General features: G+C 35.0%; 3 protein-coding genes and 1 pseudogene across 3 annotated transcripts in view; 2 read left to right on the forward strand and 2 right to left on the reverse strand.

The window, feature by feature from the left end:
* Window positions 1-294: 294 nt before the first annotated feature.
* On the forward strand, window positions 295-6,498 carry LOC120133472 (protein HIGH CHLOROPHYLL FLUORESCENCE PHENOTYPE 173, chloroplastic-like). Its single transcript, XM_039150048.1, has 13 exons — window positions 295-880; window positions 1,176-1,388; window positions 1,755-1,959; window positions 2,101-2,176; window positions 2,303-2,438; window positions 2,539-2,643; window positions 4,300-4,380; window positions 4,852-4,941; window positions 5,046-5,111; window positions 5,673-5,729; window positions 5,817-5,894; window positions 5,967-6,014; window positions 6,105-6,498. Exons 1-13 carry the CDS (start codon window positions 338-340, stop codon window positions 6,174-6,176), a joined length of 1,770 nt encoding a protein of 589 aa, XP_039005979.1. The 5' UTR covers window positions 295-337; the 3' UTR covers window positions 6,177-6,498.
* A 410-nt stretch (window positions 6,499-6,908) lies between these two features.
* LOC120133417 lies at window positions 6,909-8,456 on the forward strand (annotated as a pseudogene).
* LOC120133473 lies at window positions 7,994-9,033 on the reverse strand. The gene is made up of 2 exons (XM_039150049.1): window positions 8,685-9,033; window positions 7,994-8,563 (listed from the first exon to the last, which is right to left on the reverse strand). The coding sequence occupies exons 1-2, from the start codon at window positions 8,934-8,936 to the stop codon at window positions 8,408-8,410; spliced, it is 408 nt and encodes a 135-aa protein (XP_039005980.1). The 5' UTR covers window positions 8,937-9,033; the 3' UTR covers window positions 7,994-8,407.
* Window positions 9,034-12,875: 3,842 nt separating this feature from the next.
* Window positions 12,876-13,302, reverse strand: part of LOC120133418 (coniferyl alcohol acyltransferase-like) — a 28,579-nt gene continuing 28,152 nt past the window's right edge. Inside the window, exon 2 of the mRNA XM_039150005.1 lies at window positions 12,876-13,121. Within this exon, the coding sequence (XP_039005936.1) occupies window positions 12,876-13,121 (246 nt within the window). The remainder of the gene's footprint in view (window positions 13,122-13,302) is intronic.

Raw genomic sequence — 13,302 nt, forward strand, 5'->3', positions numbered from 1 at the left:
TCTGGTTTCTCATAATTTGGAGCCTCTCCTATCCGCGGATAGAAATGAGAGGAAGCAAGTAGCTCAACGTGGCTTGCTTATTGGCTCCAACATATTTATTGTTCTGTGGTTTTCATATATTCTCTTCTTAGGAAGAATCCTTTGATTTTGATCGCTCAAACCTCAACCACCCTCTCTTCTTTTTCATTCATTTTCGATTTATTGCAAATTAAGGCAAATATCTTTTCATAATTATCCACTTCGCAATAATACATAAATTTATCGAATATAAAAATTCAAAGCTCTTTTCCTTCCTTTTTTTAAATCTTTCATTTTTTTTAAAAGCAAAAACTCAGCAATGAGCGCTGCAACTGCAATGAATCCTTCAACCAGTTTCAGCAACAGTCTTAACGGCTGCCCCGACTGGATCAAATGGAAATCTTCAGCTTGTCAACGTAGCACCTTCTTTATCCCTCGCGCTGCTGCCTCTCCCAATAATGGAAAAGGCAACAAGAGAAAACCCAAAGCTAAAAAGTCTTCTTCTCCAACTCCCACTACTACAACAACCGAATCTGTGTCAATAGAGCAACAGACGCCGCCGCCGCAGCAGCAGCAGCAAGTTTCATTGAGTTTGGACGACGTGAATCCGGTGGGGTTGGGACGTAAATCCAGACAGATATTTGACGATGTTTGGAGGAAGTTTTCTGGGTTGGGGCAGATATCAAGGACAACTCGTGCAGATGAAAGGGAAGCTTTGGATGCTTTGCTTATTAGAGAAGGACCCATGTGTGAGTTTGCAATTCCTGGTGCTCAAAACACCACTGTCCTTGTTGTTGGTGCCACCAGCCGCATTGGACGCATTGTTGTCCGTAAGCTCATGCTCAGAGGATACACTGTCAAGGTTCCCTTACTTTTACCTCTTTTCTCTATTTCCTTGCTTTGATCTCGCTTTTCTACATGTTTATTTTTCATTTTCGAATATTGGTTTGAAATTCAGATATTAGTTTTCCAAGTAAAAAGTATCAAATTCTGACTTAGAACTATTTCTCTATTTAGTCGTTTTGGGTAGTGCAAAAGCATTTTGAATGCCTAAAAGAGGTCGGAAACTATAATGTGATAGACTATAGAGTCGGGATTTCTTTAAATTTTGTAGCTTTATTTTGATTATTGTGTTTTGTTTACTTCTGTGATTGAAGGCTTTGGTGAGGAAGGCAGACCAAGAGGTGTTGGACATGCTTCCTAGGTCAGTTGAGATAGTGATAGGGGATGTGGGTGACCCTCCCTCCCTTCAAGCTGCAGTGGAAGGTTGCAGCAAGATTATCTACTGTGCCACTGCTCGGTCCACTATTACTGGCGATCTCTTTAGAGTTGACCATCAAGGGGTTTCAAACCTTACCAAAGCACTTCAGGTATTCTTCCCCTATTTTCTTTTCCATCTTTAATATTATGTGCACATTTGAGTGCAAGGGATTCTTTTAAGGCCTTTTGTTTGCGCGTGTGTGGATGTTCCATGTCTGATAATGCTCAAAACCGATCATCACTACTCAAGAGGCAGTAAATGACCCTTTTTTATTTTCATTAAATTTTATTTCTCTGCTGGGCCAACATTGCATTTCTCTAGTGAACTTCTTGTAGCATTATTTGTCTGTATGCATTACCATGTTTTCTGCTAGCACTCTGTTAAAATTTCCAGTTGTGGTTGATTAATTCATGGACAATCTATGTTTATTCCCAAAAAATAGGTTTGATGAATTGACATCTAACATTATCTGCAGGACTACAATAATAAATTGGCACAACTTCGGGCGGGGAAAAGCAGTAAGAGCAAGCTTCTGATTGCAAAGTTCAAATCTGAAGATTCATTGAATGGTTGGGAAGTACGTCAAGGAACTTACTTCCAGGATGTGATTGCTTCGAAGTATGATGGTGGAATGGATGCTAAATTTGAGTTCACTGAGACTGGACAAGCTGTTTTCTCAGGTCAATTTCAGTTAAAATATCATTATGCGTACTTGAAGCAATTATGATTTACACCCTTCATGCATGGCTCTTACCATTGACAAATACAGGTTATTCAATCTTTAACTGTGTTTTATTTATTATTGTTGTTCTCAACTGTAGGCTATGTTTTCACCAGAGGTGGATATGTTGAGCTCTCCAAAAAGCTTTCACTTCCTTTAGGTAGCACTCTTGATAGGTATATGATACTTCCATTATCTATATACCTGCTTTCTTAGCAGAAGCTGGATGTTATTTGATCTGTTATGGACAGATACATTGAATCCACCTTAAAGTGCATCTCAGTGAAGTTTTTGGTGTGCAGGTATGAAGGTCTTGTCCTCTCTCTTGGTGGTAACGGAAGATCATATGTCGTAATTCTTGAAGCCGGTCCTTCTGCAGATACAACTCAAAGCAAATTATATTTTGCTCGAATAAATACAAAAGTAGGATTTTGTCGGGTAATGACCTCCTATCCTTAGAAAGCTATGGGCTTTCGATTATTACCATTGTATGCACCAATTCTTCTTATTGTTAAGAATTCTTTACTTTGATTAACAGGTCAGAGTGCCATTTTCATCTTTTCGTCCCGTGAAACCAGATGATCCACTATTAGATCCATTCCTTGTACATACATTAACTATTCGCTTTGAGCCACGAAGACAGGTTTGTGTATTTTGAAATATGCACCAACTCGCCTAGTTTATAAACTTGTTGAAGTATCATGAATCCTTGCCTGCATTTATTCTTAAAGGTTTTTGGTACAGCTCTTTGAATGGTAAATGGATTTGTGTTTTTAGATCATCAGATTTTCAAGGTTGTCTTTTGTTACTGTTATCAAGTGCGTTGATAGTTCATAATTGGCATATTAAATTCAACAATATGCCTAAAAATGTTGTTAAATGAGGTTTTGTTGTGTGCATTCTCATTTTTCCCCTTCTATTTTTGGCTGAGCATGACTGCATGAGGGTAAAAACTGTAAAAGTTATTAACTAATTGTAATAATGTCTTCGGTAATTTGAGTGCTAGCTTGGTATTATGTTATGTAAATGAGTTTTGAGCCAAGGAAAATCATGACATCTGAATCATGTATCTAGTCTCGCTGTTGTGTGTTACTTCTTGAAAATTATATGGTCATCCATTGTGGAGTCAAATGAACTTTTCAGCAGTGCTATTTGATATAAATATAAATTTGTGGAATCGTATAAACAATATAAATACAAATCTATCAAAAAAGGATTTGTTTTCCTATGTTCTTTTGATTTCCCACTACTATGGAGTAAACTTGGTGAATACTGAATGTTGCCTTTCCGGAGCGAGTTATTGTCATTACTGTGAAGTTTGCTTGTTTATTTCTTATATTGAAACTTGTGGATGATGATTAAGAGAATTCATCCGTTTGCATAGTGAGAGTTTATTGCATATATGAGCCTTTGATGTAGGAATTTGAGTTTGTAATACACTTGAATTATGGTTTCTGCTTGCGTATCACCATGTGAATGAGTTACTAGTATTTAAATAAGATATCATAGACTTGCATGTCTGAACTTTGGTCACAAATGCACTCAAAAAATGATACTCAGAAACCTATGTCTTATGCATGTTACACTTGTATGCAGAAAATTTCCTTTCTGCTACAAGGGAAACCTCTGTATGTTTTTGGTGCATTATTATTTTTAACTATTCTTGTTTTAGCATTTGTAATTCATATTTTTTTAATGACACCTTCTATTAGTCTATTCTGAATTTCTTTTTCTATGGTTTTATGATCTCTAGGAAAAGTGATTCATTTTTAATTACTCGTGCCGTCACTTCCTTTTTGCTGATGAGACCTTGAACGTTTTTTGTTTCCTGTATTTTTCTATTACACTTCTAAAAAGGGAACTAGCAGTTGTTTCCATTTATTCCATAAACATCTCCTAATTGAGCAAGATGTGGTGTGATCAAGTCCATAAGTTGATTAACAATAAAAGGTCCAAACATCTCCTAATTGAATGGGTGGTGGGTTTCGTCTGTGTGTGCTGTGTTTTTCTTTGTAATGTTGATATTGCAGCTTTTCTGTTGTACCGAGCATCCCCGTACATGGTTCTGTCAGGGGATCTTATGTTTCCTTGTCATCATTTTCAGCAATAAAATTCTACTATTTTAAAAAAATGTGTTGAACTTTTCTTGTTCAACATCAGCACTGCCACTGAAATTAGAATTGATACTGTTGTGACACTGATTTCTGAGGATTCACCAACTTCCTGTTCCTCTTGATCAAATAATCACTATTCTGCTTTTAAAGCTTCTGAATTCTTATTGTATTGATTCTTGCTGCAGAGGCCTGTTGAAGGATCAGCAGGAATGAAGCAAGACCCCCGGAGTTTCAAGCTTATACTAGAATATATAAAAGCCTTGCCTGTAAGTGTTTTACATATATATTCATTCTTTGTTGACAGAAGGACCTTCGGTGATACTTTATAATTTGTACTATCACTTTATGCTATAACATAAAAAATGAGCAGTGTTGAACCCTTTTTGGTAACGTTTATGAAGAGTTATCTGGTATGAACAATGCGATACGTTAGTCGTGACATTAATTGTGAAGAAATGCATTGTTGCTTTAAGCCTCTGCCTGTAATATACCTATGTTAAGGAAATACCAGTGGGCTGCAAAAGATCAGTTTTCTAGTTTGCTCTTTCCATAAAGTTCTGCTTCATTCCACGTGTGCACCGGTGCGTGCAAACATGAACATTCACGTGTGCACATGCATGAAAGTGGGTTCCATATTATAAAGGACGGCGTTAAAGCTCTGCCTAATCGGTTATGCAATATTTCGAAGATCAGTCGTTTTCCCCAATTCTAAATAAATTTAGCCTGATATTCTGCAGACGGGGCAGGAAACAGATTTTATTTTAGTCTCATGCACAGGATTAGGAGTTGAGCCAAACCGAAGGGAGCAAGTTTTGAAAGCCAAGAGGGTTAGTCTTATCTTCTGCTTCTGTTTCTATTAATGTGAGAATGGTTCCTTCTCTGGTATCATTTTCTTACATGCATTATGTTGTCATGATTGAGTTATCTTCAGGCTGGTGAGGATTCATTGAGAAGATCAGGTCTTGGGTACACAATAATTCGCCCTGGTCCCCTAATGGTAATTCTGTTTTATCATTCTTGACAACCTGTTGATATTTATACGTACATGGTGTAAACCTTAGTTTTTTTTTCCTGCCTTTTTGTTTTTTCCGGGGGCATTGAAGGTGGTCGTTATCATGGAGAACCCTTTACAAATGTGATTACAATGTTTATCAACTCTTTTGAATCATTGAACTTGCTTATATACTGTTAAAGCTCGATGTTCAAATGTATGTGTGATTTTTGAGAAAAAAAGGAGAAGGCAGTAAAAACGTTGCAATGAAACAGAATCTCCCTGATAAGCTCGAGGCATTTCCAACTGCATCTGCCTAATTTGGAACATTCTAAAATCAGTGTTTGCCATTGGTTTATGCCTGCTAAAGTGGTCCAATTTCTTCACTATGGTTATAGGGCTGTCTGTTAGCGTTACAAAAGAGAAGCTGTGAACCTCCTCCTTTATGTTACAATGGAAAATAGGAATTTACCACCAAATGTTTTCAAACTTTTTTTCATTTCCAACCTTGGCTTTTTTTTATGGCCAAAATATGTGCTCTGCTGAATCAAAGATCCATTCTTACAGGAAGAACCCGGAGGTCAACGTGCTCTTATATTTGATCAAGGAAACAGGATTTCTCAGGTGAGAACGTACCACTGTCTTAAACTGCAATAAGGGACTAGACTACTGAGTTTGCATCTCGTCTTACCACTCTCTTCCTTCGATCAGGGAATTAGTTGTGCTGATGTGGCTGATATCTGCGTGAAAGCATTGCATGATTCAACAGCAAGAAATAAGAGCTTTGATGTGGGTAACATTGTAACACAATTTCATTTCAAGTATGGCATCACTAACAGAAACTGGATTGATTGTGTGCAGGTCTGTCATGAATATGTTCCTGAACAGGGGAGGGAACTTTATGAGCTGGTGAGGACAAAATAAAACCCTGAAACTTTTAATTGCTTGTTGACCGAGAATGAGTTGAACTGAAGTAGCATACTCATCGTCTTTCTACAGGTTGCTCATCTGCCAGACAAAGCAAACAATTATTTAACTCCGGCATTGTCTGTTTTGGAAAAGAACACTTGATTGTCATGCAACAATAACTTGTCATCATCACCCTCTGAGAAACATCACCCAGTTGGAACTGCATAAACGGGAAGATGGAAGTCCCGTAATTTGATCTCTTTGGAAGTCTGCAACAAAACATTATGTTCTCTTTTGCCCATATGATGTTTGTCCTATAGATTATGCATAGTTTTTCTTTCCTGTAAATCCATATGTTGTCTGATATAGAAAATGTGTGTGTATGTATGTGTGGTGGATAGCATATAGAAAATGTTGTCGACTTTTCGTATTTATGGTTCACTGCGATGTAAAACATCATGAAATGTCACATAATTCAAACTGATCAGCGTTGACATGTTTTTGGGAATGAGATGTGGATATAATAGCCAGTGAATTCATTCAGACGTGACATATTTCAAACAACATGATAAGTGGATTACAATGACGAGATCTCATTAAACCAAATTGATAAGTGGAAATTGGCAATGAACAAGATGCTTGGGGTCATGCTCACGTGCAATTCATGTGACGGTGCAAATTTTAAACTGATCACAGGCCACCCACAAGAATGAAAAGGTTAGCACGTGGATAACAAAGTGACACAGGATAACTTTACCAGCAAGGACCATCAATAACATGAAAAGTATAGCTCAAGAGATAAGGAAAATGTGACTTCTCTTTGTTTTCTTTAACCCTGCTAAAATGAAGAAACATAATTGATAGACAAGAAAGACTTGCACATTATAAACCATAATGCTAATTTATGGCCCTGCGGCAGGTTTTTGTGTCAAAACTTCATTGTACTGTGTCAGCAGCAATATTTCCAGCAAAGTAGTAGAAATCTCACCAGATTCCGTTGCCGATGCATTCTTGCAGGTAGCTTCCTCGCGGCAGCCGCTGCTTTAGTCCCCTGCAGCTGTGCCTGCTGAGGTACCTCAAGATTTGGAAACACTGTCCAACATACCCCAAACACTATCAGGAGAGCGTTCATCCGCCAAAGATTGCAAGAAGCCAAGAATCCAGCGACCGAAGTCTAGAAAAGCAGAGTCATGCACTACCGTCTCACCACTTGCATTAGAGGCGGTGATGGTTCTGCTAGAGGAAGTCCTTTCAGCATAAGAGGGTACTTGGATTCTTTCCAATAATCCATCTCATTTTGCTTAAACTACTTGAATTCTGGATTAAAAATATTACTGTTGAGAAAATTTGATTGTCTGTTTCCTTCTGTGCAGACCTTCGGTGGCTTTTAAGGAAGGGTTTCGGAGTCGAAATTACTGGTACAATTTATTTATTCCTCATATTGGACTTGCTTATATACCATCATTACAATCAGCATTCAGTTTTTTTTTCAATAAATTATACAAGTTATAAGAATGAAAGAATAGTTGCTCTGCAAAAATCGATGCTGATGAAAGCTTAGAAGCCAAACTGCTTATACTCAACGACTGTTGGCAGATTATAATTGCATCATAGTCCAGTGAATTCACTCTAGTTGCATCATAGTGCAGCTTGGTGGAATGTTCAGATATTTGTAATTTGATTGGCGATGGAGACGATGTACCTTGAATTGTATATGACTCTCTTACAGCAACGTGAAAGGATTTTCCATTCATTCATTCCTTTTTTATTCGAATTTTATGTTAATAGCCATTGCTGACTAAAATAATCATCGGTCAGATTGTAATAATCGAATCTATAACATGGAACTGAATATACATTCATGTACTGATACATGTTATAAAACTTGAAATCGATGCAATATAAGAGGATTATTTTGAAATTAATTAATGTTCACTCGCTTTTTTGATCATCAAACTTTGCCAAGCCGCTATCTTTGGACCATTATTAGCTTATGCAAGAAGTGCTCACTGATTCCCAACTGATTGAAATGCTAGAGGAAATCCTTTGCCTATTCTGTTGGAGCCTTGCTTCTCCAGTTGATATGAGCTTTACTTGCCTGAACATGATATCTCATATCACAATCAAATTCTACATCTGAATCCATAAAATCAGATAACTCGACCGGTATTCTGTGTTAGCATCAACCACCATTACCTAATATACAAAGCAAAATAAAGAACATCCACGACAGAAATAGTTAAAGAAACTACAGAATCTTTATCTTTCTTCACATCAAGTGATTTTCCATTATTATTTAACTAGAGATTTGACTGCATATGCTCTCTAAACATTATTTTTCCGAAGCAAAATGTAGACAAAAACAAGTATGCTCGGAGTTTCCTATATAATCTTCAAAGCCTGGATAACGGTTTGATTAAAGCAAACAGAGAAGACGCCGGTGACGCAAATGTGGACTTCCCGCTGAGTTGATGATCATCTTGCCTTGGCTCTTCTCCTTCTTCGCTTTTGCGTTCTTCATTAGCTTCCTTCTCGGCATCATCCACCATCTGCTCAAGTTAACGAATATAAGTAGAGGCTAAAACTTACCAATCTTAAAGGAAGAGGAGAAAAAGAGTAGAGAAGAAGTAATCTTATATGTATCAAAGGACTGGGAAATATGAATGTCACCTTTCTAGTAATTGCAGGGGAAAGTGAAGGAATAATATCAACAAGACGAGTCTTGACGCGGTGCAAAGCATCCTTGGTAAGACCGTGAGCAGCAACCGTAACATCCCTCACCACGCTCTCTAAAACATGCCTAGCATTCTCCAAAGTATCGGCTGGGACCGCAGCCGCCGCCAGTTTCTCCAACACCCTTTCCTTGATCGCCCCGAGATTTCTCTTTATATCGGCTGCCAATGACGCTCCCTTCATCATCATCACTCTCTACTTGAATGATATCCTTTTTCTTTTCTTTTCTAGAGTAGTCTAGTGATAACTTGTGGTCTCTTGTTGTTGCCACACCTTGTTGGCAACGTCACTAGTTTTTGGAGGTAAGTGTCTATGGCTTCATTTTGATTGGTTTTGACAATGATTTGTTTGTTTGTCCCCTTAATTAACAGTGAATAATCAATGTGAAGATGTGGTCTTGGGACGAGGGGAGCTACTAGCTTTGCTCCTCCCACCATTTGTTTTTTTCGTGTCGTTATTCGGACAATTTCAGATATGTGAGTGATTCTTAATGTCTTTGGATTTAATAGATAAAACCCTTTTGTTATAAATTGTGATTAAAAATATAAAAATTATAAATAAAACTTAACTATTCATTTAAAAAGATAAAAATATTAATTAAATAATAATAAATATTTTATGAAAAATAGTATGAGATGATTAAAGTGTAGTATTTTTTCAAAAAGATTTAAACCTATTGACAACACATACACTCTACAGATGCACATGCCCGAACTCGAGATTTCTAGAGAGAATAACATACCTTTTTACCACTAAAATCACTCGATAAGTTCATACTAAAAAATATTTTAAATCCAACATTAGATATCTAATATAATGACCATACTTATAGTATGACTGAAAATAATACGAAACATAACATTTAAATATCATATAATTAAGTTACTTTTTAAATTAATTTATTGAACTTTTAAAACCAGTTGTTTGGTCCAATGATAAACAACTATTATTCTAAAGTGAGAATTTAAATCATATAATTAGTAGTGTGGTGGGTGAGTGACTGAGTGTATATAAAAAAAATTAATGATAAATTACGAAGATTTTTTTAAAAAAAATAGTAATTTGGGGTTGTGTTCAGGTTTGAATATATATATGTACTAAAAATCAGTTCTTTTAAAATTATACAAGTGTGGTAATAAATTAGTAATGAGATGTAGTGTTTTTTACCGTAGGAAAGTAGTAGTTACTTTTGTAAATAGGTCAAACAAAGTATTATTGATTTGGACCTTCAATTTAAAACACAAGAGGGTTAAAATAACCCAGAGGGTTAAAATAACCCAAAAGCTTGTTCGGCAAAAGAAAGGAATACTCGGAAATCTGGTATGCATAAATTATAAATTCAGTTACCATATCTTAAATTAATTAATTTTAAAATTTTTTAAAATTTAAAAATTCAGATTGAATATAAATAATAAAATATAACATAATTAAATTATAAGATTTAAAATAAATGGGACTAAATAAATTGACTTAATAGATCTAACGGCTATCGTTAGAGTCATGACCAACATTTTAAAAAATATAAAAAGTAAAAATAATCAAATTAAAATAAAAAAATTGAATAAAAAACTTACACATAGTATAAAATTTAATAGAAGAATTAGATTTATTTGAATGAGGTACCTCCTCAACAATTGCTATTTGCTCATAAAGAAACAATGATTTAATTTTCTATTGATTAGTTTAATGGGATGAACCATTTAATTCTATTAAACAATATTAGAGATATAAAAAATAATGGATAAAATTAAATTTAAAATATTATTCTATAATAAACATATATGATACTTGATCTGAATTAATCAACTAGTCATTAAATTTTTGTAATTATACTAAGAAAATTTATAACTCTCAATATTGATTGATTATTTACAGTAACAAGTATAAATGCATTCAAGGATGAAAAATAGAGTATGTGAGAGGCTTCTCTCCCAAATTTTTTTAAATTAGTTCATGATTTTTAAATTAAATAATTCAATATTTATTTCAATGTTTGATTTTAGTTGTGTTACTGATGACTTAAGATTTGATTTTGAATTGATTATTTAGTTTTGATTTTTGAATTGATTATTTAGTCTGGTGAAATACTATCTTAAATATTTTAGATAATATTCAAGATTTAATTTTTTTATATTATAAACCCTCAACTTAAGATGAGAGAATCATTATTAGAATTAATTATTAAAACTAAACCCTCAACGACCACTCGTATTATTTCCGTCTTAAACACCTTCATTATTCCAATCTTAAAACTCTCCCGGGTTATCCTAAACCTTAAACTCAAAACCTTCATAAACTTTATCATCATAAACCCTAAAATACTTGTAAAAACCCTAAATTTTAAATTTATCGAGTCCTAATACATCCAAATCTCCAGTCATAGATCCCAACAATCAAAACATAACATATATAGCAGGGAGTAATGTATTTGAACCAGATAACAACCAAGCAAGTATGTTTAATGAACGTGGTTGTCTGGTTCAATATTGAAGTTTGACTTGAAGATGGTTCTGATGGTATATTTAATGAATGTTTGCTCTCTATGGAGATTGCCCAAGTATGATATTGTTTGTTTGAGTATGATGCACGTGCGGAAAAAGTTTGATTCTGAATGGTTAGGTAAATCTAGTTTGTTGGCTAGAATGGTGGGGCATTATGTTTCCGAATGCTGGTTGGTAGGGTGGGATTTGATGTTTTGTTGGTTGCTTGTGTTTTAAGATTATGGAAGAGAGATGTATCGTTAAGCGTTATGTTATGTTCCGAGCATCATTTTGTTATTGAGCGGATATGTAATTGTAGTAACTCATTTTCGTTCGGGGTTTTATTTAGTATATATATATATATATTAATATATAGTTTTTATAAACGTTTTAAAAATATATATATAATATATAGTTTTTGAAAACATTTTAAAAATATATATAATATATAGTTTTTGAAAACATTTTGAAAAAATATATATAATATATAGTTTTTGAAAATATTTTGAAAATATATATAATATATGGTTTTTAAAAATATTTTAAATATATATATATATATTATAGTTTTTAAAAAATATATATATTTATATATTATATAGTATTATATTTTATTCATTTTCTTTTTTTTCTTTTTTATTTATTTATTTTCGTTTTTCTTTCTTTGGTCCAAAATTACAGGTCCAAGTCCAACAGTCTAAGAGGCCCAGCAGAGTGCCCAACCGGGTGGGCAAGCCTGACCCGACCAAGGACCCAGCAAATCGACCCAACCCAAGTTAGCCTGACCCAACAAACTAGGGTTTTCAACTTAAGCAAAAGCGTCGGACGGTTCTCAGCCGTAGGATCAAGCATCAATCGAGTAACCCATATCACATATTAGTTAGGGTTTGTGAAACCCTAAAAATATTATAACACGCTATACGATCCTGAGCCGTTGGATCTGCAGCCAAACCAACGGCTCAAAACAGACCACCGAGCAAAGTGGAGTTCGGCCGAAGAAACCATCCTCTAGTGGGAAACAATTTTTCCAACAACAACAACAATCAACCCAACAACGTAGTTTCATAGAATTCAAAAACATCCAAAAACATGTATTTCTATCCTAATGAAACTCTAAAACTGAACGGAAAAAAGGACTCTTAATGTTATAAATCCCTGCAAAAACGAAATAAAAAAACAAGTAAAATCGAAGCAAGAGAGCACTTGTAACATTCGAAAAAAAAGCATAAATAAACAAGGTATGTTTTACCCTTCTTGGCTAGTTTGCATGTGGTTGTGTTTGGAGTTTGTCTTGGTTTTATTTTTGATTCAAAAAGCCAATGATTGAAAGGGAAGTTTTTTTTCGAAGGATTGTTTATTCAGATCTAGCATTCCCCGAGGCTTTTTTATGAAAATGAATGGCAAATTCGAAGAAAGGAGATGAAAAGCTTTTAAAAAATGAATTTTTTTTAGGCCTCACCGCCGAGAACAGTGGCCGGCGCTGATCTACGACGGCCGACAAGGCAGTGCTGACCAGAATATGGGTTTGGTTTGAATGTTCTTCGTGTTCATGAAGAACACGAAGAACAATTCAGAGCATTTTGGTTTTTTGGTTTTGATCGATTTTGAGAGGAAGGATAAAATGGAAATTTGTTTGTGAATTTGGGCTTCATTTCCAAGATCCGAACGGTGAAGATGCAGAAAAGATGATGGAGAACAACATATTTGAAAATCGACCCAATCCAACGGCGGCGATTGGAGCCCGGAAAAGTCGAACGGATTTTGGCATTTTTGCGACAAACGACGCATCTTCTTGCGAAACGGAGGCCAGATCCGAGACGAGAAGGCCGAGATAGAACTCCGGGTAAAATTTAGTGTCCAACAGAAAAGAGAAAAGGGGCTTTCTCTTTACAATCTACAAAATCGAAGACCAAAGGGGGAACATTTTTTTAGACAACAAAAATCAAGTATTCACACTAAAGAAAAGAAAAAAAGAGAGATTGAGTTTTGTAATAGCTTCTAGGATTTGTAACACTAGATTCAAAGAAATAAGAAGGAAAAATAACCAAAAAGGATATTCCTTTTCTTTTTGAAGT

This window comes from Hibiscus syriacus, unplaced genomic scaffold (assembly GCF_006381635.1).
Source record: "Hibiscus syriacus cultivar Baekdansim isolate YM2019G1 unplaced genomic scaffold, ASM638163v2 tig00110580_pilon, whole genome shotgun sequence".
Lineage (NCBI taxonomy): Eukaryota > Viridiplantae > Streptophyta > Magnoliopsida > Malvales > Malvaceae > Hibiscus > Hibiscus syriacus.

Coding starts and splice junctions, on each gene's coding strand:
- LOC120133473 (XM_039150049.1), bottom strand. CDS start 8,936: ATGATGATGAAGGGAGCGTCATTGGCAGCCGATATAAAGAGAAATCTC. Junction 8,564..8,684: donor CCCCTGCAATTACTAGAAAG/GTGACATTCATA, acceptor TAACTTGAGCAG/ATGGTGGATGATGCCGAGAA.
- LOC120133472 (XM_039150048.1), top strand. CDS start 338: ATGAGCGCTGCAACTGCAATGAATCCTTCAACCAGTTTCAGCAACAGT. Junction 1,960..2,100: donor TGGACAAGCTGTTTTCTCAG/GTCAATTTCAGT, acceptor TCTCAACTGTAG/GCTATGTTTTCACCAGAGGT. Junction 5,112..5,672: donor TTCGCCCTGGTCCCCTAATG/GTAATTCTGTTT, acceptor CCATTCTTACAG/GAAGAACCCGGAGGTCAACG.